Below are 26,011 nucleotides of genomic sequence, written 5' to 3'. Positions count from 1 at the left end.
TTACAGGAAATAACTGTAAATTTTTATAGTAATTATCATGTTTTTTTAAATAACTTGCAAAATCCTGTAAAATGACAGATATTAACTATAAATTAACAACCCAAAACATTATTTTAAGTATTTTGACAATAACAACAAATAACGATTATTTCATTTTTTTTTACAGTAAATTTACTATATAATATTTACAGTGTTTTTGCACTTTCAGAAAATACATGCAGATGTACGTAAAATAAAAAGTATTATCTGTAATTAAATATGTAACTCGTAATATAAAAGTGTATTACTATTATAAGACTTTAAGATATTTCTTTGTAATTTTAAGGTAAACATAAAACTGTAAAAAAAAGCGTCAAACAAAAAAAACATTTTTACATAAATCATTTTCTCAATATTCGATTGAATCCACCACAAACACAAAATATCCAATGTTGAAACAAAAGTAAATAAATATGTTTTCATTAAATTCCTAACTTACTATATTGTAAACATCTACAGTTGACAATATCATTAAAAAAAATAAAAATCTTAGAAAGTGGAGAAATCTCTGCAGGGAGGACCCAGGTTTAACACACACACTTTATTATGTTATTATGTTATTTACTCAACAATAAGTCACAGTTATCCTTGTTTTATTTATGTGTTCTGTTGCTGTGTTTTTTTTTCCCATTGGTCAATATACAGTAATAAGCCTTAGTCTTTCATGCAGTATAATGTGCATGGTTTTCGGATTCTGGCCGACAGCCAGAGCTACGGCACTTGAATTGGAATTAAGCCATAACACGGCAGACAAGTCAGGCATGTTTGGAATGAGTCCACAACACTCCTGATTGGTTAATATAAACGTCATCGAAGAAACCTGCAAATGAGAACTGCCCGCGCCTGTTGTTCACATTTGAAACATTCACGTCAGTTAGAGCGGGTCTCCTCCTGCGGACGGAGCTACAGCTGTCTGCCCCTTTCACACCGGCGCTTTTCCAGCTCCGGCTCGGAGCTGCAGGAGTTTATGGATTAATGGATTAATATCGGGATCGTTTTACATCTACACGTTAAATATGAGCATCGGGACGTCAACAAAGAACAGAAGACTTGAGATCTGGTGAGTCCTGCAACTGTAATGGAGTTAAACATGTATTTAGATAATCCTTAGTTTGTGAATGTTTTATTTTTTATTTAAGGTTACGTTTCTTCTTCTAGTTAGCTGAGTTTGCATCATTAATAGGTTGTTAAATGTTAAGAAGCCCTGAGATGCTGTTTCTTGCAAGATGTTGCGCCCAAACCTGGTTTAACAAGGTGGCTGCTAACGTTAGCTTACAGCTTATTGCAGTGCTGCCGCTCCACCCTCTCGTCTCCAACACGGGAGAATTACACATAAACATGCAGCGGGGCGTCACAGTGTTGTCGCCAAGTTTAATGTAAAGTTTCACAGCTTTCTTACAGCGGAATCCAGTTTGTTAATGTTCAGTAGCCAACTGCTAGCATAGCATAAACAGCTAACCGCTAACGTTCGGCTAACTTGCTAGTTAGCTCTGCTCTATATATTACAAGCTAACATGACTAGCTAATGTCACACTGTATGAACTAAAATACTTGTTGTATTACTACATCATACATGCTTGGTCCAAATCACTGCTAAAATTAATTATTTTTGAAAATGTATAGTAAATAAACACTCAGCCATGCATGAAATAACATAGCAAAAGAATACGAGAAGTGTAGTGATACAAACATGATTTGTATTCAAAAAGTAAGAAAGTAAAAATTAGAATCAACCAAGCATATCTTCCCCCTCGAAATCCCAGTTGTACTTCGCTAACATGGACTAGGTCATGTTAGACAAGCAATCCAGTGGTTAGTTTTAGGGTAAGCTCCATTGTTTTTTTTGTTTTTTTATTCACTTTAAGAGAAAGGGATTTCAGAAACAAGTATCACAAGTTTGGCTCGAGGTAAAATTAACAAAAGCTAACTGTTGTCAGACTATGTTCCCCCCTTCTAAACTTATGAAATAATCAATGCCCTTGGGATGCTCTCAAGTGTGTGTGTGTGTGTGTGTGTGTGTGTGTGTGTGTGTGTGTGTGTGTGTGTGTGTGTGTGTGTGTGTGTGTGTGTGTGTGTGTGTGTGTGTGTGTGTGTGTGTGTGTGTGTGTGTGTGTGTGTGTGTGTGTGTGTGTGTGTGTGGTGTGTGTGTGTGTGTGTGTGTGTGTGTGTGTGTGTGTGTGTGTGTGTGTGTGTGTGTGTGTGGTGTGTGTGTGGGTGTGTGTGTGTGTGTGTGTGTGTGTGTGTGTGTGTGTGTGTGTGGTGTGTGTTGTGTGTGTGGTGTTTGTGTGTGTGTGGCCGCTGTGTGTCAGAGTTCCCGTTAGAATATTTTTTTGCCGGTCAACATGTCCGTTTAAAGTTGAAATCTTCCGGACAAAATTAGATAAGTGCCGGTTAAAGGTCTTCTTGTTATTTATTGAGCTTTAAAACAAATTGATATGATTCGACATTAAACAAACTAATTATAGTAGATTAACTACATTATTCAAAAGTGTACAGTAATTTACAAAAACGCGGGAATAATAAACGGAGCGCTCTCTCCTTCTCCTGACAGCCCGTCAGTATCATGCAGCTCGCGGATCCAGTAATGAGTGACCCCGACAGTAAAACTAAACATATCTATAACTAGTTTAGGTAGTTTGAGAGGTAATTAAAATAGCTACGTGTGATTTTCTAACCTGAAGTGTGTTTTGCTCTGCTCGCCGCTGCAGGGGATCATGCAGAGCTGCGTGTCGACTCGTCAGCAGCAGCCGATCTCTCTCTCCTGTCAGATTAGACTTTACTCGCATTTATGTCCATATCGATCAGATCTAGCTAGTTCTAGCTAATGATATGACTACCTGCTTGTTAAAAGACACCTAAACAATAAGCGTCGCTATGCAACCGGATGAGGCCACAAAGTATAGCGCAGCATTATGCATTTGTTTACATGCCCACCGGAACCCCGAGGCATTACCAACAGATCAACGCACAATCAACCCATACAGGACATCTCTTTCTCCACATTAAGTGTTAGACATTAGAATTGACAATTTTTGTCTGTCACATACTCTTTTGTCTGTCACATACTATTCTTGTCTGTCACATAAGTGGCGCAACTGATGCGGTATTGCGCTAAGGGAAAATTATTTTGACCGGACATTTTGACCGGAGAGATTTAGATTTGCCGGACTTCAGCATATTTTACCGGTCATTGTCCGGTAATTACCGGCTAACGGGAACTCTGGTGTGTGTGTGTGTGTGTGTGTGTGTGTGTGTGTGTGTGTGTGTGTGTGTGTGTGTGTGTGTGTGTGTGTGTGTGTGTGTGTGTGTGTGTGTGTGTGTGTGTGTGTGTGTGTGTGTGTGTGTGTGTGTGTGTGTGTGTGTGTGTGTGTGTGTGTGTGTGTGTTGTGTGTGTGTGTGTGTGTGTGTGTGTGTGTGTGTGTGTGTGTGTGTGTGGTGTGTGTGTGTGTGTGTGTGTGTGTGTGTGTGTGTGTGTGTGTGTGTGTGTGTGTGTGTGTGTGTGTGTGTGTGTGTGTGTGTGTGTGTGTGTGTGTGTGTGTGTGTGTGTGTGTGTGTGTGTGTGTGTGTCCATGTGTCCATCATACAAGATTTAGGGGATCTATTGGCAGCTGCTGATAATAACATCCATCATTATGGTTTACTAATAGTTATCACTTCACTTCCTCCTCCAGCACCTGGACACAGCAGGAACCTACGCCAGGATCCTGTTTGTGGACTTCAGCTCTGCCTTCAACACCATCATCCCAGCTCTGCTGCAGGACAAGCTCTCCCAGCTGCAGGTGGATCACAGACAGGAAGCAGCACGTGAGGCTGGGGAAACGCGTCTCTGACCATCAGCACCGGTACCCCTCAAGGCTGCGTTCTTTCCCCTCTGCTCTTCTCCCTGTACACCAACAGCTGCACCTCCAGTCACCAGTCTGTCAAGCTCCTGAAGTTCAGACGACACCACGCTCATCGGACTCATCTCTGGTGGGGACGAGTCTGCCTACAGGTGGGAGATGGACCATCTGGTGACCTGGTGTGGGGAAAACCACCTGGAGTTCAACGCTCTCAAGACAGTGGAGATGGTTGTGGACTTTAGGAAGAACGCAGCCCCGCCCGCCCCCATCACTCTGTGTGGCTCACCATCACTCTGTATGACTCCCCATCACTCTGTGTGACTCCCCAGTCACTGCTGTGGAGTCTTTCCGCTTCCTGGGCACCATCATCGCCCAGGACCTCAAATGGGAGCAGAACAGCAGCTCCCTCATCAAAAAAGCCCAGCAGAGGATGTTCTTCCTGAGGCAGCTGAAGAAATTCAACCTGCCAAAGACGATGATGGTGAACTTCTACACCTCCATCATGGAGTCCATCCTCCCCTCCTCCATCACCATCTGGTACGCTGCAGCCACAGCCAAGGATAAGGGCAGGCTGCAGCGTGTCATCCGCTCTGCAGAGAAGGTGATAGGCTGCAATCTGCCATCCCTCCACGACCTGCATGCCTCCAGGACCCTGAGGCGGGCAGGAAAGATAGTGGCCGATCCCTCCCACCCTGGACACAAACTGTTCACCCCCCTCCCCTCTGGCAGGAGGCTGCGCTCCATCAGGACCAAAACCTCTCTCCATCAGGACCAAAACCTCTCTCCATCAGGACCAGAACCTCTCTCCATCAGGACCAAAACCTCTCTCCATCAGGACCAGAACCTCTCTCCATCAGGACCAGAACCTCTCTCCATCAGGACCAGAACCTCTCTCCATCAGGACCAGAACCTCTCTCCATCAGGACCAGAACCTCTCTCCATCAGGACCAAAACCTCTCTCCATCAGGACCAAAACCTCTCCATCAGGACCAGAACCTCTCTCCATCAGGACCAGAACCTCTCTCCATCAGGACCAAAACCTCTCGCCACCAGGACCAAAACCTCTCGCCACCAGGACCAAAACCTCTCGCCACCTCAACAAGGCCCCCCCACTGACACTTTACCTCATCCACAACGCAGACTCTATGCATTACATAATGGAGATCACAGGATGGTAAATAATGCAATGTTTAAATATTGCTTAGTGCACATATTTTATATTCTATAATTTATTGCATTCTATTTCGATGTATATTACTGCTTTATTTTATTGCTATCTTACTATATTTTTATTACAGTGTTCTTAATATAGTTCGCTATCTGTGTACTTTTTTTTATTTAATTTTTTTTATTTATATGTGTATGTACGACACCTAGTCAAATTCCTCATACGTGTGAAAAACCTGTTTCTGATTCTGATCTTTTTGTCCTCTAGGTTGCACTGCCACGTCTACAGTAGCGCAGAATGGACAGAGGAAACATGATTGGGCCTCAAGTTTTTTGCAGCCAATATACATTCTACAAACTTGGGATAGGAGGGTGAGTGAACAAGTTATCCATTTGTTGGAACCTACATCCCCATTGTTAGACGTACTAAATCCTGCACACTGCTCCTTCAAATTGACAATGTGAACATATGTTGCCATTTTGTAATTTCTGTTATTTTCAGTTGAGAATGTTTCAAAGTACTCTTAAAAAAATTCAACTTACTTTTTGTTTCTACTGTTTATAAGTATGATGTTTAAATATGAAATGCTGTATTCATTAGTTTTCATATTTTAAGTTTTCAGAGTAATTGTTTCCGACAGAACATTTTGTGATGTCTTTTCATTGAATGTCTTTGATTGGAAAATGTTAGAAAAAAGCTGTAAAATAACAGTATTCTACCTGTAGAACTTTAGGTTCTGTATTTATTTTAGTGTTTGATCATACAAATCTAATAAAAAAAAATGTAAAAAACAGTTTTTCTCATCCGAACTTTATTTAAGGTATTTGAATGTAACATTTTAAGACAATGGATTTTGAAAAGAGAGGAAAGTTTCCTGTAAAATCGTTAAGGACAATTTCTGTATATTAATTGCTTTTGCACTTTATTTGAGTTAAAGTATTTTTACTTTAATTTTATGGTTTTTGTTTGGCAGCCACTGCTGCCAGTCATTTGACCGTTTTTTTACGTGTTTTTTGCCCGTAGAAGATTTAGTGCTGTACTTTTATTAAAGGTTATTGACTGTAAAAAGAGAGGATAAATCTGTAAAATTAGAGTATTTGCACGTTAAAGTATTAGTAATGTACTTTTATTAAAGGTTATTGACTGTAAAAAGAGAGGATAAATCTGTAAAATTAGAGTATTTGTACGTTAAAGTATTAGTAATGTACTTTTATTAAAGGTTATTGACTGTAAAAAGAGAGGATAAATCTGTAAAATTACAGTGTTTTCCTGTAAAATATTTAAGGACAATTCCCGTAAATTAATGGCTTATTCACTTTATTTCAGTTAAAGTATTTTACTTTAATTTAAGGGTTTTTGTTTGGCAGCCGCTGCTGCCAGTACTTTGACCGTTTTTTTACGAGTTTTTTTTTTACAGTGTACCCCACCTTTAATGTGCTGATTATTTTCTACATTAATAGATGAAGGTCTGGTTTGTTCAAACTCTCAAAATAGTAGGACATGCTGTCATAATTACCCAGAGTCCGAAGTGACACCTTTACAATGTTAAAGCTGTTAGATAAATGTAGTGATGTAAAAACTAAAATATTCAAGATAGTGTAGTGGAAAAGAGATAATGTTTTAAAAACAAGTTACTAAAACAAAATCTCTTGTTTTGGACTGACAGTAATGATTCAAGAAATAGTAGATAAATAAATACACACACATCAATCTGTGTGCATTTGTTGTGGATGCAACACAACAAATGGTGCTCTTACCTGTGATGCCTCCTCCAAACATTATAACCAGACTATCATTCAAACTATAAGTAACAGTTCTAGCTACTTGACTTTAGACAAACAATTCAAAAGACAAAATCAACACAATTTATTGAAAGACCAATCTTTATTTTACGGTGCCTCTCCTTTTTTTTGTATTATTAAACCCTCAGATGTGAGATATTAGTAATACAGTAGTAGCATTGTCAATCTTAAAATCTGAGCAACTCAACAGTTAACTTTATATTTCTTATTGTCCAAAGCATCTATTACACTATTTGTTCCCCTCTCATATTCACAGGATGGGTGATTAGAGACTTTGGGGGAAACCTCAGCTTTATGAACGTCCTGTCTGTTGGTTTGGCCAGAGAGGGCTGAGGGTCTTTCCCTGCGAGGAGGACCAGGCCTGAGGGAGGAGGACCTGCACCAGCTGCACCTACAGAACTTAGCCCATGCTGGGCACAGCTGTTACCACCTGCACAGGCCTAGCCTGTCACTTTATTTGACCAAATGTGTTTACTTAATCAATTAACAGATTAACATTTAGTGTAACTTATGTATATTATTTCGTTTTATTTAAAAAAATTGTGATGGTTCATGCTTGATAACTTTTAGTTCACATTGTATATGTACTCCTTTTGTCCGTTAATCTTACTGAAAATGTTAAATTACACATTCACATCTGACTGAAGATTGGCACCATTTATTTGTGACGTTGCAAACTCTGTGGTACAAGGCACAAGTATTGTGAAGCTCATAAAGTGAGGCAAATGCATTTGATCAGCTGACTTTTTTTTTTGCCAAACTTTATAGGCCTGACAATAATCACACTGTCTCTGAGGTGCAACGTAAAACACAAAACAACACAAAAATTAAGTTCCTGTTCAAATCAAATCAAGTTTTATTTGTTAGACTACAAAACTATTCAGTGTGCAGGTCTTTGTGTTACAATATAAGTGTCTCTTAGTGAATGTCCTGTACTGGTCTTAAATCTCATGACATCAGCTTTTCCTTTCCCTCTTGGATGTTCTTCTGGACCCTCGGAGAAAGAGAAAATGGTGAAGCAGTCCTGTCTCTCAGGCATGTCCTTTCCTAACAGAAATATCAAAAAACATATTATTGCAGACCAAGTGTGTTATTTAAGAAAGAGGTGTGTTTGTTTGTTCAGGGGCTATAAATATAACGATTTTTTTATTTGAATGTGTTTTTTAAATTCAACAGTGTAATGAATGAACAATCAGGTTATGAATAAACCGTTCTAAATTCATCAACATTGAAATAAATGTATTATTAAAATAATATTTAACTGTTATCAAAACTTAGTGCAACTGTAGAAGCTTGCTATTTTCGGTTGTCTCACTGAAAGAATCACTTTTAACATGTTTTTTACAGTCAATATGCAGAGACAAAGGGTCGCCGCTTTCACTATGTTCAATAATATTTGCCTTAAATACATTGAAATGTGAAAGTTGAACAAAAAAGTGATGTTGTAAAGTGTAAATGTAACCTTTTGCTAAGAAAGTACATTCAACATCACTGATGTGTAGGTGATCTAGTATTTAGTCATGTTTAATGGCATGTATATCAGTGTATTTGAGTCATTACTTTATTTTTTAAAACCAATAACTTTATGCATTCTTTGTAAATTATGAAAAAGGTATATGTACCTTGGAATCCGTGCTGAAGTTCTCTGCTGTTAGGAGTCCAGATCTGTCTCTCCTCCTCTGGTCCAGCATGTCTGGATCACCTTAAGGACACTTTAACAAACAGATGTAAAGTTACATGCGTGGGTTACAGACTTCTTTACATGCAAACAACTTTTTATCTTCTTTTAAAAACAGGTCATAATCGTATTGTTATACTTAAGAAATGGCGGGATATCACAGTCCTTATACTGTATCTTATCAGTTTGATTGAGTATTATTGTGTAGGTCCTTTTTATTTTACTGTTACTTTGGATGAGTTTTTCATGAGTCAGTCAAATTCATTTGTTTTCATATGCCATATTCATATGTATCACACACGTAAGGGTAAGACACAAACCTATTTAACAAATGCAATGCAATGGATAAGCTTAATTTTCACTGAAGTCACAGATAACGTCATATCTAATATTTAAACAAATCATTTCCTTGTCACTAAAGCATTGACTACGCTATTCATCAAATGCAGGCATTAAGTTACATGTTCCGTTCTACAGATAAGGCTGTTTCTCAAGTGTGATGATAATAAAATGAAAAGAGGCATTGGTACTAATATTAAAAACAACAATGTTTGGGTCGTTCGTCGGATAGGCGGTTAGCTGCAATAAATAACTCCATTTCAACAAACCATATTACAATATCTAAGGGAGCGTTATTTCTGGACCATCTTGAAATGTGACGTTCATATTTTAAAGATACACACATTTCATTATGAGGTTGATTTAATATACACTAAGCCTCTCTTCAACAATACGTTGACGTTAGCTAGTCTATTTTATGCTATAGTAGAGCATAGCGAATTTAAATTAACCTTAACAATGCATACAGTAACCTAACTAGCAAACTAACTATCTAACGTACAAGGATGACCTTATTTTACCAACCTCACACAGAAGCCAAAAAAAATGTAGAAATATGATATTTGGCCTCAAATCATCTGAGGCCTGGCGCCCCCCCCTGTGATCTTTGGCGCCCCCCAGGTTGGGAACCACTGCTCTACGGCATACCATCCAACCTCCTCAATAAACTCCAACATATCCAGAACTCTGTTGCCGCCTCCTCACCCACACCCGCTCCCGAGACCACATCACTCCCGTCCTCCAGAACCTCCACTGGCTCCCCGTCCGTCAAAGAATCGACTTCAAAATCCTCCTGATTACTTACAAAGCCCTCAACAATCAGGCCCCCCCCTACCTCACAGACCTGCTGCACCACCACACCCCTTCCCGCTGCCTCCGCTCATCAGAAGCCAATCTCCTATCCATCCCCACCCGCACCAATCACCGGACCTGGGGGGGACATAGCCTTCTCCGTCGCTGCCCCCTCCCTCTGGAACTCACTCCCACAACCCATCAGAGACTGCACTGACCTCACCACCTTCAAAAAACTCACGAAAACTCACAGAATCTGGCTTTTAATGTGTGATTGTTTTTGTATTATTTGACTTTAACTTTAACTATGTATATTTATTCTTTTATTTTCACTACATCTGTAAAGCGTCTTTGAGCACCTGTAAAAGCGCTAACAAAATAAATCTATTATTATTATTATTATTATTCAGAACAATGAAAATGCTCTCCTCTCACTGATTACTGCACATCACCATGGAAACCTTTGATCTCTGGACAGTCGTTAGCTCAAATATAAACACCTGTGTCATGGAACACGATGATGTCATAACTCCAACTGACATGCTCAGATCAGCAGACTTCAGATAATGGTTAATGGTCCTGCCCTCAACAGCTCTACGTCAATTATGGGGTGTCATCATATGCCGTTTTAAGCTTGACACCAAATCTGAGATCTCGCCATAAAACACGATGTCGCTATAACTCCTATGAAAATGTTCAAAAAGTGCTCAAACTTCACGTGTGCTAACAGTCCAGCCGTGAAGACATCTACGGGACAGTTTTGAGATTTCTTCAAATGCCGTTGCCGTGGCAACACAATGCTTGCCATGAAACATGGTTTTCTCATAACTTCAGTGAAAATGCTCCAAACGGCCCAAAACTTCACAGGTTTGGTAATGATGCAGCCATCAACGCATCTAAGTGTATTATGGGATGTCATCAAATGCCGTTGGCATGGCGACAGATCATTCGCCATCAACTTAGTTCAAAAGTTTGCAGTTCAAATATTCTGCTGCTTTACCAAGCCTTTTTACTTTCTTTTCTTCTCTCATCACACATTCAAGCCCCCAGTGTTCATGTATCATTTCTATCTAAATTCTTCACTTTCTTCTTACACATTACATTTCAGCATAGCAGTTTAGCGTCAGCTTTTCAGCACAAAGCATTCCCACTAGCAATTTCTTCAGGAATTGCATTCTCTAGTTGGTACTAGTCCTACAAATATACCCTCCAAAGTGCTTGAGGGTGGGATTAATAGAAGCATATTTTTTAGGGGGGTGCTTTTTTGACAGGCCAGGGGGTGCATAATTTGACACAACACCGGAGCGGCATTCTGGTGCTCTCCGGCAGAACTACACCCCTGTCAGACGAGACATATACCACGTGATGACACGTTAGGCTTGTGTTGTGTTCAAGGACCCTGACCTGGCCCGGAAAAAAAGGCACTCGCTTGTTTAATTATTTTGCGGTCTAGATTTATTTAATTATTTTCTTTTTTGCAAGTATTTATAAATTACCTCGAGGGCCGTACCAAATGGTCTCGCGGTCCGTATACGGCCCGGAGGCCGGAGGTTCCCCACCCCTGCTGTACAGTGTACAAACATACAGTCTATGGCAGTGGTTCCCAACCTGGGGGGCGCCAAAGATCGCAGGGGGGGCGCCAGGCCTCAGATGATTTGAGGCCAAATATCATATTTAGACTTCTTCTTTTTTTTTTTACATATCACTAAAAGCCTTGTCTCTACATTACAATAAAATATAAAAAATAATTGATTAATTAATTTTAATAAAAATTCAAGTTAGTAGCTATTATAGGCATAAATGTACAGAAATGTATAATTCTTTCTTTAATAGAAATGTTTCTTCTGCCCGTAAAGTGTCCAAACCAGGCTTTTCTGGATAAGCGCATTTTTAAAACATAGTCAGCTGTAAACAGACTGAGAGCAATGCAAAGTTAACTATTGCTCTGATAAACAATTTGCTCAAATATTGATATTTTAATAACTATTTAAAAGCCAAACAAAAAAAAGGACCACTGTCAATCAACAGGGTGTAGGGGGCGGGTTCGGAGAGAAGCAGTGACGTGAGTGGCTCCGTCCATTGCGATGCTGTGACGTGATTGGCTTAGATCCAATCTCACAATGGAAATGGAATATCATGATTGGATGATAGATTGGAGATTGGCTAACCCTCAAAAGAATGTGCAGGGACCTCTGCCGATGAAGGAAGAAAATAAAAAGCTTACTGCACCGGGTATTCCCAGGCGGTCTCCCATCCAAGTGCTGACCCGGCCCGACCCTCCTTAGCTTCCGAGATCGGATGAGATCGGGCGTGTTTTTTTAATCTTTTATTATAGAAATCACATATTTACACTTTATCACATTTTCTTTTTACAACAAAGATCCCCTTTTACAGGGATCCAGCATCATCCAAAACAAAAATAAACATACTCTTTATTGCATCTCAAAGTTGAATTTTAACTTTCCTTCCTCCTCTTCAATCAATGAACATCCCTCCACATATTCTCCCACAAACTCCTCTTTTCCCATGTGTATGGACAGAAGTCTTAAGTCTCTCTTTATTGTCCTCACCATCAGGTCCCAGACACTGACTATTTTCCCCTCAAAATGAGCCACATTAGGCGCGTTCACACCAAGTACTTTTCCCACAGTAGTTCCTGAGAACTTTAGTTCATGAGAGTTCTTTTAGTTCTGATGAACTAAAGCAGATCGCGTTCACACCAAAATGAGTTCCTGGGGGGGGATTAGGCAAATGAGCCGCTGACGTCACTTCTTCTTCTTCTGCTTAGCTTTTCCTGGCAGGCTGCAAACAACTTCACGGCGAGTACAGTAGGTGGCGGTATGCACCTTAAAGTTGCAATCCGCCAAAAAACCGAGAGAAGAAGAAAGAAAACTTCCGCTTCCGCTGTATGCTTCTGTTTACCTTCCGACCTCAGTCAGACACGCTATGGAGTTGACTGAAGTTGTGGTTTTGGTGCTGAGTTATTTAAGCCAATAACTCAGCCACAAATACAGATCGCGGTTAAGAAGCCTTAACAAAAGGACTGGACGGCGACAAGCACACGCTATGGACATGTTTCGTCAGCTGAGGATGATGACCGTTATCACGCCCAAAGAACAGCAATGGTACGTTCAGTAAATCACATTAATACTATCTAATGTAGGATTTATGGAGTTATGTCGGGCTAATTTGTGTCTTTGTATGTGTTCCAGATATGCGGTGCTTGAAGCGAAACGACTGCAACATGGACAATATCAAAATCCAGGTGGCAGCATGTTGCGTATTGCATAACCTGTGTGAGCGTCGTGGTGATGAGTACAGGGAGGAATGGACTGCCTTACCGGCGACCCAGCTTGATGACAACCATTCATATTTTTTTGTTTATTACAAATTAAAGTAAAATATACACAAGTGTCTTGATTAAATGATTGTAGAATAAGGATTTTGGACGTTTGCCCTGCAGCCATGAATTGCATTAAAAGCAGCAAGAAACTTTGAATTGATTTCATTTTATACACATTTATATCTGAGTAGGCAATATCAATATAATCAATTACTGTAGTACATGTCATTCATTTATTTGTGATATAAAGTCTGCCTAGGTGGTGCATATTCTGGAAAATCAATTGAGAAACAAAAAGAACAATCTCAAATTGTTTAAATGACTTCTGATTTGTCTGACCATAGGAAAGAGTTAGATAAGAAATAATACCACTAACATGTCTGTAGTATTGCACAGTAAATAGGCTCAGCAGTTAACACCTTTATTATATATCCTCCTATGTTCCCTTACTATAATTAATTAAAATATTGAACTCACAACACTGTTAATTACAAACTTAACCATTTATCTTTCTATAAATAGTGTTTGTGTTGATGGACGCCATTTTGAAATACAATTGAATGATCTTTTTCAAAGACACATATATGGGGTGGGACACAATAAATAAAGCTTCGCCAGTTTCATGGTGTCATGATGGTATCAGAATAATCACTTACATGTGATGTATAGGATGCTACACAGGTCACCATAAAGATAAAGTGTCAGGAGAAATAAGCAAGATACATTTTCTGTTTAATCGCAATGTAGGTTCTCTTTTATTTATCAGCAGCAGATCAATAAGTGTCAGTATCAAAACAATATAATAACAGTGGCAATATATATATATATATATAATAACAATAGATAGGCTCAGCAGCACACACCTTAGTGCAAAGTGAAGTGTCAGTATTAATAACAGTGGCATATATATATATAATCACAATAATACAAAATGAACTCTCCCAGGTGTAGGCAATTTGGGGTGAAGTGTCTTGCCCAGGGACACAACGACATCCTGACTGCAGTGGGGTTTGAACCTGTGCTCCCCTGATCCGAACACCAACGCACCAGAGCACTGCACCACATGCCTCCCAACAAGTCATTGTACAGTTTATCAACGACAAGTTTTTCTTAATTTTTGTATTGAAGGCCTGTTGGATTTAATCAGCTCGCTTAGCACTGCCAGAAGCCCAGCCTGAAAGGTATTTTGTTGCTCCACCTCGATTCCTGGGCCTTGTGTGAATGCAGCAGCCGTTCGTCGTGCATCTCCTTGGCACGCAGGTCCTCATTCTCCTTGCTGACCATGGCACGGCGGGCCATCGCCATGATGGTGTCAAGGAAGCTGTCATCGCGTGCCCACTTTCCTAAGGTGAAATATGCAAGATACAAGATCAGTTTAATCGCAACAACGACACAACATTGTCCAAATCTGTCTCTGCAGGCACACAACAGGAGGAACACAGGGAACACCTTTGATTTGACTATTAACATTTTAAATGGTGAAGGCACTAGCAATTGGGGGATGGAGGGCTCTCAGGACATGATAGGGACAAATAGATACAAATTAAACGTTTTACAATTTTAATGCAAGCATTAATGATGCTATGAAGCTTTGAATGATTCATACCGTAATAGAATAAGCCACATAGTCTTTAAATAGCCTTAGACACTTGACAGTGACTTTATTTAAAAGTTATTTCTGTCTGTAATGCATCTTTGCACCACATTGACATGATAAGCTGCAACAATCACATTTAAATTAAATAAGTGGAGGTGGAGTGTGACTGTGTGTACGTACCATTTGACGATTGACCAGACGATGTGGACCCCATCTGCAAAGCAAAACAAGTTGATCTTACAAACACTTCCTAACATGTAAACAACGCTCTGTATGAACGTGTGAAGCAGAGTGTTAGCCCACCTTGGGGGAGCGTGTCTGGGGTAAGTTGACGGAGTGTTTCAGCCTTTTGACGGCCTCAGTGATGGCCTGGGTCTCCGTCTCGTCCAGAGCACAGCACAGGTTCTTCAGAGTCTGCACCACCCGCTCCACCGTCTTATACTGGGTGCTCTGAATATAGAGATACACGTTGGTCAGACGTAGGAAGTAGCGGAGTACAAATACCTCGTTACTGTACTTAAGTACATTCCACTACTTATTTTTCTGATCACTTTTTACTTCTACTAGTTTCTAATCCTGAGAGAAACACCTCGCCTGAAACACACGATTAGTGCCATGAGTTAGTGAAGCAAATTACAGAACATTGCACACTTATTCACAAGTCAAAACGTGTTCATAGCGGGCATGGATGAGAATAGCTAGCTAGCTAGATGTTATTAGCCGGCTTGGACCTAACGTTAGCAAGTTCTACCATGGCTACCTCGATCTACTGAGCAAATAAAAGTACATCTAAGACCAGTATTGTGCAGATTAAAACAGTGCAGTGCATGTATTTTATTTTACCTTGGTAGTCGTCCCGACATGACTTTGCCAGGTCTGCTAACTTTGCAGAGCCACAGAAACTGCATTCAGTAGAAGCTTCGGAATGTGGCGCTTCGCGTCCTACGAGTCAATCGCCAGAAGCGCAGACACATCCTCATCCTCATCACTCCACCGCTCCAATTGATTTATTTAGTGTTGCTATAATAACTGCTTTCACAAAAGGAATCTCTTCGTGTGTGCTGCGAAGCGAGGAAATACAATGGCCGCTTACAACAAAAAATTCTGAGTCAAACGGGCGTGGTTTGCATTCCGCACAGCCAATCAGACGTACGAACTACTTTCTCCCACGAAAGACCCTGCTCTGTGGCAGGGACTGAAAAGCGAGTCTCGCGAACTAAGTTGAGCTACTTTAGTTCCTGGGGCTTTTTGGTGTGAACGCAAATATATCGTAGTTCTGATGAACTATTGTGGGAAAAGTACACCAAAGTACTCCGGTGTGAACGCACCTATTCCTTCTTAGCTTTACAGCATATCTGTGTAATATATCAATACGAGGTTCAGCAGGTTAACATTGTGGCCACACATTTTCCCCCTCCATCCAAACAACCACAGTTCCTTCCAGTCCATCGTCTTTATTTCCTTTTCATCCCAGCATCTGTATAACATCTCTTTCATTCTTTCAAAGAAACCCCTCAATTCACTACATTCCACAAACTCATGCATACAGTTCTCTACACCTACTTTACACACATCACATTCCCTCTTCACTCCACTGTCAAACATGCTCACAATTAAGTTATTAAAAACTCTATTGTGTCTTAATAGAAAGTCAAAATTCTCACACTCAGGGCTATTTCCCTTTACCCTTAAGTTCCACCATATTTTCCTCACATCCATCTCACACACGACTTTCTCCCACACTTTCTCAGCGGCTGGTCTCCTTACACACTCTTTCCTCATCATCTCATAGATACCTTTCGTTGTAATTTTCCCCAGGGTGATCCTTTTTTCCCCCGTGCCTACATATAATTCAACCCTGCTCACATCTCTTCCCGCCTGCTCCCCCTCAATCATCCTTCTCCATTCATCCGGCATCCCCTCCTTTATGCTATCCATCACATCATGCTGATCACATTCTCAGCAGTCCTCAAACCCATCACCAAATCTCTCTCCCTCACCTCATCCACAATGACCTGCGACCTCATGAACCCAGGAACATACTCGTAAACCAAATCCTTCACCAGTCTGAATCCCACCCTCCACATTGGCAAATTGAAGATAGAACCTTTCTCACCCTCAATCCTAGGATTGAGGAAGATTGGCTGCTGCCACACTTGCCTTACATTCACGCAGTCGTACCCCACATTTACCAAAAACTCTCCTCATGCACTCAATACCTCCTTTTGAAACTCACTCATTCGTCCTCCTTTTCCCCATCTTCATAAAAATCACACTGTCACCACACCCGCCACACTTGCTCAGAGCATCCCCTAGAAAGACCTTCCATAGGTGGTCATTCTTGACGCTCAGGTATCTTATCATCATCTTGATCCTACTTGCTTTTCTCTTCCTGTCTAAATTCATTAGCTTCAATCCCCCATCTTTATATCCATTCTCCAAAACCTCCTTTGCTATCTTCACTCCCCTCCCATCCCATAAGAACTCACTTATTATTGTATCCATTTCTTTCAGCACCCTCTCAGGAACATCCAGAACGTTCAACACAGATAAGTTTGCTCATTATTAACCCGTTCACTACTATAATTTTTCCTCTCAATTTTAGCTTCCTTCTTTTCCAAAAGGTCAGCGTTTTCCTTATGCTCTCTGTGATTCTTTCATACTGGATGTCTCTGCCCTCCCTGTCCTTTATCCCTAAATGTATCCCCAGCACTCTGAAATATTCCTTGTTTTCTTTTAGCCCCAAATCTATTCTTCCTACGGTCACCCCTCCTAGAACCATGTACTCAGACTTCTCTACATTGACCTTTGCCCCTGACGCCCCTCCATATATTTGTAAGCTTTCAAGAATCCCCTTTATGCTCTCCATGTCCTTCACTGTTAATGTAGTGTCGTCAGCATACTGATACAACAGACTCATCCTCCCTCCTGGTACTTCTATTCCTCTTACTTCCTTATTTTTCTGTAACAAAGCTGCAAGCGGCTCTGCTGATAACGCATAAAGCATGGCAGAGAGAGGGCACCCTTGCCGAACTGACCTCCCCAATTTGAAAACGTTTGTAATTATCCCATTAACTTAGACACAACTGACAGCCCCTGCATATATCCTCTTTATCCACCCAACAAACCCCTTCCCGAAACCCGCTCTCTCTAACTCCTTAAATAAATATGAATGATTCACCCCGTCAAACGCTTTGTTTAGATCTAAACTGACAACTATCCCACCTTTCCCCCCCTTCATGTGCGCAATAGTGTCCCTTATACTGCTCACTGTGTCGCTAATATCCCTCCCTGGTATGCTGTAGGCCTGTGTGCACCCCACTACCGTCCCAATAACCTTCTTTAACCTGTTCGATAACACCCGTGCCAGAATTTTGTAATCCGTGTTTAGCATGCTCAGAGGCCTATAGTTCTCCAATTTGTCCCTACTTCCCTTCTCATATAGAATACTGATCACCCCTGTTGATAGGTCAGCCGGCAATTCCTCCCTCTCTCCCAGCTGCTTAAACAGCTCATAGAGTATGGGAACCAGAACTTCCTTGAACTCAATATAAAATTCCGCTGTCAATCCATCCAGCCCTGGACTTTTATTTCTCCCTATCCCTTTTATGTCAAGTTCAACCTCCCCTTTCCCCCTCACACATTTCTCTACCCTCATTACTCGGGCTCTTTTCCATGCTGCCTATGGTCATTTCCAAGCTCCGCTTATCGGCCTCCTCCTCTTTAAATAAATCCCTATAGAACTCCTCTACCCCATCATGCCCGGCGCCGTGGGAGGGCCAGGGAGGGCCAGGCAGATCTTCCCTATTGACACCAGGATTAACCTAGTCTAAAATAAGGAACATTAATAGTGTGATATAGGCACAGATATAAGATCAATAATACACTTTATTTTAGGGCACCTTTCAAAGCATTCAATGTCACCTTAAAATACAATAAAAAATAAAATATGAGTGGCATTACAATACAAACATGTGTTGAGTAGGAAAGCACAGAGGAAAATTACATTCAAAGGAGCAATTCAAGCGAGTGAAGCCAGTTTGAACACATTATCATCTTTTAGGCTTGATTGAAAATAACACAGTGTCTGACATATGTTATATAATTACTGTTATATCATTGCTTACTATTCGTGGTTATCAGACACTTAAACAACAGAGAAGGTTTTAAAAAATAGGACTATACTGACAAATGACATATTATCCTGTCATTGTCTGTTCTGTAGGAAGGAGGAACATAACAGAGTGGACTCAAAAACGGAAGTTTGTTCCAATACGAAGATTGTGACAGATCTGAAAAGTGTCCTTAAAACGAGCCTCCACGCAATTGTATGCACATTATTTATTCAGCCGTTTGCTGTTTAATCTGATGGGAAATATATCATTCAAAAGAGAGAAAGTAAATAGTATCTTTCGTTTTTCCGCTTAGAAAACTAGGCGAACGCTCAATACAGGCGATGACGTCACCTTTGCTCTTCCCCGCGAACAGGGCTTCAATCTACGGCATAACACTGGCACACATGCTATTTATAGCAGCTTCAACACAGCTGATAACGCAGCCTTCTTCTACAGCTAAAATACAATCTATCCTCTTTTACTCAAGCTTGGAGCCTAAACTACGGGCAAGAGAAAGCGAGGAGAAAGATTTGAAATGTGATGATTTGAAGTCCAGACAAGTTTTATTAAAGTACAACCAAAATCAATAAACGGAGCAAAACTGCCATGGAAACGGATTAAAAGTCGTTAGCTTAGTTCCCCCTTTCAGAACGGACCATGGTTTGGGCAGATCTTACTTAAATGGCAGCCGATTCCAGCACTTTGCAAAAAAAAGCTTGAATTGAACTTTCAGCCAGACACCAAACAAGCATTCACACCAAGACTGAGATGCTCTATTTTATATGAATGCATTGTTGATAAAAGTCATGATTCAAGAGGTAATGGGCAACTTTCAGTTTTTTGCAAACATGGGGCTCCAAACAGGTGATTGACAGTAGTAAAAGAGGATAGATTGTACTTTAGCTGGAGCTGAGAAGGTTGAGGGTTATCAGCGGCGTTTGAGCAGTCATAAATAGCATGTGTGCCGGTTCAATTTTCGTTTACGGCCATACCACCCTGAACACGCCCGATCTCGTCCGATCTCGGAAGCTAAGCAGGGTCGGGCCGGGTCAGTACTTGGATGGGAGACCGCCTGGGAATACCCGGTGCCGTAAGCTTTTACTTTATTCCTTGGTCAGCAGACGTCGCTGCCCTTTCAATTGATACAGCTGTAAACAGACTGAGGGCAATGCAAAGTTAACTATTGCTCTGATAAACAATTTGCTCAAATATTGATATTTCAATAACTATTTAAAAGCCAAACAAAAAAAAGGACCACTGTCAATCAACAGGGTGTAGGGGGCGGGTTCGGAGAGAAGCAGTGCCGTGAGTGGCTCTGTCCATTGCGATGCCGTGACGTGATTGGCTTAGGTCCAATCTAACAATGGAAATGGAACATCATGATTGGATGATAGATTGGAGATTGGCTAACCCTCAAAAGAATGTGCAAGGACCTCTGCCGATGAAGGAAGAAAATAAAAAGCTTACGGCACCGGGTATTCCCAGGCGGTCTCCCATCCAAGTACTGACCCGGCCCGACCCTGCTTAGCTTCCGAGATCAGACGAGATCAGGTGTGTTTTTTTTTTTTTTTTTTTTATCTTTTATTATAAAAGTTTGCACTTTACATTCAAATCACATCACTGATCCCCAAAAAAAGAAAGGACCCCAATGCTTTAAACTAATATCCAAACAAAAACCACCACAACATTTCCATCAAAACAAAATTTCATACAAATCACTGTAAACACTCTTTCTCAAAATAAACAAAAACAAAACACCATACCATCATTCATCAAAATGATATGTTAGCTTATCATCATCTACTTGAATTAAATCACTTCCTTCCACAAACTCCACCACAAAAACATCTTTCCCTTTATGTAATAATAACATTCCCAAATCCCTCTTAATATTCCTCTTCATAATATTCCACACTTTGTCAATTCTTCCTTCATAATGGGCGGCATTTCTCCTTATCTTCACCGCATATCTAGCCTGACTTAGACACATATTCAACAAACCAACATTATATCCATCCATTTTCCCATTCATACCAAATAGCCACAGCTCCTTCCATTCCAAACATTTTAACACCCTTATATCCCAACATCTGCATATCATTTCTTTCAATTTCCCAAAAAAACCCTTTCATTCTCTACACTCAAAAAACTCATGCATACAATTCTCCACTTCCACTCTACATACATCACATTCTCTCCTCACCTCTTTGTCAAACATACTTATTATCAAATTATTAAAAACCCTATTATGTCTTAAAAGAAAATCAAACTGCTCACATTCTATACTATTACCTTTCACTCTCAGATTCAACCATATCTTTCTCACATCCATTCCACCCACCACTTTTTCCCACACTTTCTCCGATGCTGGTCTCCTCACACTTCCCAACCCAAACATTTTATAAATTCCTTTTGCACTCAAATCCTCCAGTTTCATCCCTTCACCCACATACAACACCACATCACCTTCCACACTCCCCACATTTTCACTTTCAATCATTCTCCTCCACTCCCCCGGCATTCCTTCCTTTATACTCTCTAATAAAGTCTCTGCTGTCCCTTTCCCCATTAACAAATCCCCCCCTCTCACCTCATCAATAATCACCTGTGCCCTCATAAAACCCGGAACATATTCATATACTAAATCCCTTACAACCCTAAATCCCGCCCTCCACATTGGCAAATTGAACATTACCTTCCCTTCCTTCATTATAATTTTATTTTGAAATATCGGCTGCACCCATACCTGTTTCCTGTTCACACAATCATACCTAACATTCACCAAAAACTCTCCCCATGCACTCATCACTTCCCTTTGAAAATCACTCATCCCACTCATCCACCCTTTCTTGAAACACATTCCACTATCCCCACACCCCCCACCTTTACTATCCCTCAAAAACACTTTCCACACATGATCATCTTTTTTATTTAAATATTTGATCATTGTTTTGACCCTCATTGTTTTTAACTTCCTCTCTATATTTATTAACTTCAACCCCCCATCCTTATACTCATTTTCTAACACCTCCCTTGTTATCCTTACTCCCCTCCCCATCCCAGATAAATTCACTTACTATTTTATTTATTTCTCTAACTATCCTCTCAGGCACATCTAACACATTCATAATATAAACTAACTTACTCATAATTAACCCATTTACCACCATAACCTTGCCTCTCAATTTCAATTTCCTCAGTTTCCAAAACCTCAACGTTTTCCTAATGCTTCCCAAAACACCCTCATATTGCACATCCCTCCCCTCTCTATCTTTCAAACCCAAATTAATACCCAAAACCCTAAAATAATCCTTATTTTCCCTCAACTTCACCTCTGCTCTCCCTACACTATACCTGTCCCTAACACCATAAACTCTGACTTTTCTATATTAATTTTTGCCCCTGATGCCCTTCCATACACTTCTACACTCTCAAATACCCCTTTCACACTCTCCATATCCCTAACCGTGATTGTTGTGTCATCCGCATACTGGTAAACTACACTCACCCCCCCCCCCTGGCACCTCCACCCCCTTCACTTTCTCATTTTTTTTCAGCAATGTCGCAAACGGCTCTGCTGACAAAGCATAAAGCATTGCCGAGAGAGGGCACCCCTGCCGGACTGACCTCCCTAACTTAAAAACATTAGTGACAATTCCATTAACCTTAACACAACTCACCGCCTTCCTATAAATCCTCCTAATCCACCCAATAAAACGCCTCCCAAACCCCGCTTTCTCTAAAACCCTAAATAAATAATCGTGATTTACCCTATCAAAAGCCTTATTTAAATCCAAACTAATCAACACCCCACCTATCCCCCCCTTCATATAATTAATAATATCCCTTATACTACAAATAGTGTCACTAATATCTCTCCCCGGTATGCTATAAGCTTGTGTGCTCCCCACGACTACACCAATTACCCTCTTCAACCTGTTAGACAACACCCGTGCTAAAATCTTATAATCATTATTTAACATACTCAAAGGTCTATAGTTCCCTAGCTTATCCCTACTCCCCTTCTTAAACAAAATACTAATCACCCCTGTTGACAAACCGTCCGGCAGTTCGTCCCTCTCTTCAAAGCATTTGAAAAGCTTTTGCAATATCGGCACTAATATGCCCTTAAACTCCACATAAAATTCAGCAGTTAGACCGTCTAACCCAGGGCTTTTATTCCTCCCCATGCCGTCAATTGCTGCTTCTATCTCCTCCTTTGTTATTTCTCCTTCACATAAATCCTTTCCCTCTTCAGTCAACACCGCTTCCATGCTATCCAGTGCCTTCTCTAGACACTCATTATCAATCCCCTCCTCCTTAAATAAATCCCTATAAAATTCTTCCACCCTTTTCACTATCCCCACTAAATCTGATATCACCTCTCCCCCTTTACCCTCTATCTGTTTAATATAATTATTCCCCTGTTTCCTTTTTTCCATCCCCAAAAAAAAACCTGTGCACTTCTCCCCTTCTACCAAATATCTAGCCCTACTCCTAACTATCGCTCCCATACATTTCTCCCTTTCTATTACCCCCAACTCATCCTTTAAACTATTATATACCCCTAAATCTCTCCCTATCTCTTCCTCTATCCTTTCTGTCTCTCTAACCAGTTCCTCCTTCAACTTTTCCTCCCTCTCTCTCCCTTTTTTGTTCCTCCTACAACTAAACTTAATACTCATTTTCTTAATCTTTTCTTTCAAATCCTCCCACCACTCCCCCTCATCCTCTCCATCCATACTTCCTTGCTTATTTATCCATTCATACACCATACCTTTATAACTCTCATCCTTTAACAACATTGCATTCAAACACCACACCCCTCCCCCTACACCCATCATCCAAACTAAACCTAAGAATAACATGATCACTTAAACTATTTATCCCATGCTTGAACTCCCCAATTTGACTACCCATACTCCCCTTACATAACACCAAATCTATCCTACTTTGCTTCAATACACCTCCCACCACCTGTTTCCTTGTGAACACCCTTTCATCCATGTTTCTCTCCCTCCACAAATCCCTTAACCCATTCTCCCCCATCATCTTTTCAAGCGCACGTCTTGAAGCATCATTTTTAAACCGCATCCCCCCAGCCACATCATTCTTTCCACACCACACATTGAAATCACCCACCACCATACAATTTCCCCCACATTTCCCATCCAGACCTTCAAAAAACACCTTCCTTTCCTTCTCCTCATTCGGTGCATGTACATTAATTAATTTAAACATTTCCCCCATATAATCAAACTCTACAACAATCATTCTCCCCTCACCATCATCATCAACCTTCCTCACATTCTCTACTACCCCAGTTTTAATTAAAATCGCAACCCCTCTAGCATTCAAACCCCCCATTATTCACATAAACATCACCCATCCAACCCTTCTTCACATCATCCACACACCTTTCATCCCAATGTGTCTCTTGTAGGCATATAATGTCAGTTGCACATAGCAATAAAGCTCGGTCCCTTCTGTCCTTTGTTTTCAGTCCTCTTCCTTTAAAGGAGCAGAAAGTCACCATAGCATATACATAAAGGAGGAGAAATAACAAATTAAACTCTATTTCTTATTTTTTCCCTTTTTTTTCTCATTTTTTTTCATATTTCTCGCCCGTCCCCTCTGAGAATGAGAGCGCATCTCCATCCTATTGGGGCTCCTGTCCCTTCTCATTCCTCCCCTCCCGCAACTTCAAACTTTGTAGAGTACGGGAGTGAGTGTACATCCCCGCTGAACACCACCCTCAAGTGTCTGGTACCATCTGCAATTTTAGTCCCCGGTACACATCGCCTTATTATTCTCGAGGCAGGCTTCACACCCCAGTTGTTCAGTTTCAGTAGGATAGCATCATCCTCAATATAAACTGGCAGGTTCATAAAGGAAACAGTGACCTCGTTTCGTAGCAGCTCCCTTGCACTCACCAGTACACCCCTGACCCTCACCCCCTCCAAAAGACTCTCCATTCCCTCCCTCGCTTTCATAGTAATCTCGTATTCCCTCCCCCCCTTCTCCCTGCACCCCAAAATTACCCCACACATCTTTTGTATCCCCACCAACATGTCCATCACCGTCAGATTTTTGACTCCACCTTCCACAGAAACTTTCACAGTTAGCTCTTGCAAATATAGCTCACCCGCCGATATCCTCCTCTTCCTTACTTTCTCTTCTTCTTCCTTTTGTCCTTTCTTGCTCCATCAGTGTTTCCCTCATCACCCCCATATATTCCGACATCTCCATCAGTGTTTCCTCCGTCAGCCCCACCACCCCCATGTACTCCACCAGCTCCAACAATGATTCCCTTCTTCTCCCCCGTGTCACCTCTTCCCGTCCTCTCCTCACCAGCCGTCACCCCACCGCTGCTACCTCCGTCTCCTTTCGTGGCTTCTTCCTTCTCCTCCGTGCAGTGCTTTATCTTCCTATCAGTTTTCCTCCCTGCTGACGCTTCTTCTCCTCCGTCATCTTCTCTGCTACTCATTTTAGCTATCGTAGCTGCATCAGTTGCACCACCGGAGACAGCCAGCCCCGCCCCCTCCTTACTCTTGGGATCTTCTTCTCTTTTGTTTTTAGCAAATTCCGTCTCCGTCAGTGTCTTCCTCGTCACATTCTCTCTTGAATCACCTCCTTTCCCCCCGTCCAACTCCTCTTTTTCAGTATTCATCTTTGCTTTGTCGTTCCCGCTCCTCTCGTTAGCTTCCAACACAGCTGTGCCGTGATCAGCGGGACCCGCCACCTCTTTTGTCCACAAACTCTTTCCACTTGCAACTTTTACAACTTTTTCCTCCACAGTTATCTTCATCTTCTCTTTGCTACCTTCATTTCTATTTTCCACCGCCGATTTAGTGTTTTCCACCGCCGTTTTGTTCTCCGTTTCTATTTCCGCATTCCGGCTGCGTGACGCCCGCATTCCAGAATTCACGTTGCTCCTCTTCCGTATATCTTCGATTTCAGACCTCGTATTCTCTCGGGAATGGTCCCCCCCGACAGCTATGCTGTTTGGGGGGGTCTGCAGCACAAAATCCTCCGCGAAATCCTTCGCTAATTCACTTTTTCACTCGGTTCTCCACCAAACATTTCTCTCCCGCTCCCACACATGCGACACCGGGCGTGTTCAGGGTGGTATGGCCGTAAACGAAAATTGAACCGGCACACATGCTATTTATAGCAGCTTCATCACCGCTGATAACGCAGCCTTCTTCTACAGCTAAAATACAATCTATCCTCTTTTACTCAAGCTTGGAGCCTAAACTACGGGCAAGAGAAAGCGAGGAGAAAGATTTGAAATGTGAT

General features: G+C 41.1%; 1 protein-coding gene and 1 non-coding gene across 3 annotated transcripts; one reads left to right on the top strand and one right to left on the bottom strand.

The window, feature by feature from the left end:
• Window positions 1–7,592: 7,592 nt before the first annotated feature.
• Window positions 7,593–25,867, bottom strand: LOC117468794 (uncharacterized transmembrane protein DDB_G0289901-like). Of its 2 annotated transcripts, none has more exons than XR_004554517.1 (3): window positions 24,858–25,866; window positions 8,471–8,560; window positions 7,593–7,895 (listed from the first exon to the last, which is right to left on the bottom strand). XR_004554517.1 is itself a non-coding variant. In XM_034113085.1 (3 exons), the coding sequence occupies exons 1-2, from the start codon at window positions 25,626–25,628 to the stop codon at window positions 8,500–8,502; spliced, it is 807 nt and encodes a 268-aa protein (XP_033968976.1). In that variant the 5' UTR covers window positions 25,629–25,867; the 3' UTR covers window positions 7,593–7,895; window positions 8,471–8,499. The 2 variants fall into 2 exon arrangements, 1 of the variants encoding a protein (XP_033968976.1); XM_034113085.1 differs by having other exon boundaries at window positions 24,883–25,867.
• Window positions 19,691–19,809, top strand: LOC117469055. The gene has a single exon (XR_004554536.1). It is a non-coding gene; the product is annotated as a 5S ribosomal RNA (ribosomal RNA).
• Window positions 25,868–26,011: the final 144 nt, after the last annotated feature.

The sequence above is a fragment of the Trematomus bernacchii genome, unplaced genomic scaffold (genome assembly GCF_902827165.1).
Source record: "Trematomus bernacchii unplaced genomic scaffold, fTreBer1.1, whole genome shotgun sequence".
Classification (NCBI taxonomy): Eukaryota; Metazoa; Chordata; class Actinopteri; order Perciformes; family Nototheniidae; genus Trematomus; species Trematomus bernacchii.
Note: the sequence above shows the minus strand (reverse complement) of the source record. Positions and strands in the feature narration are given on the sequence as shown.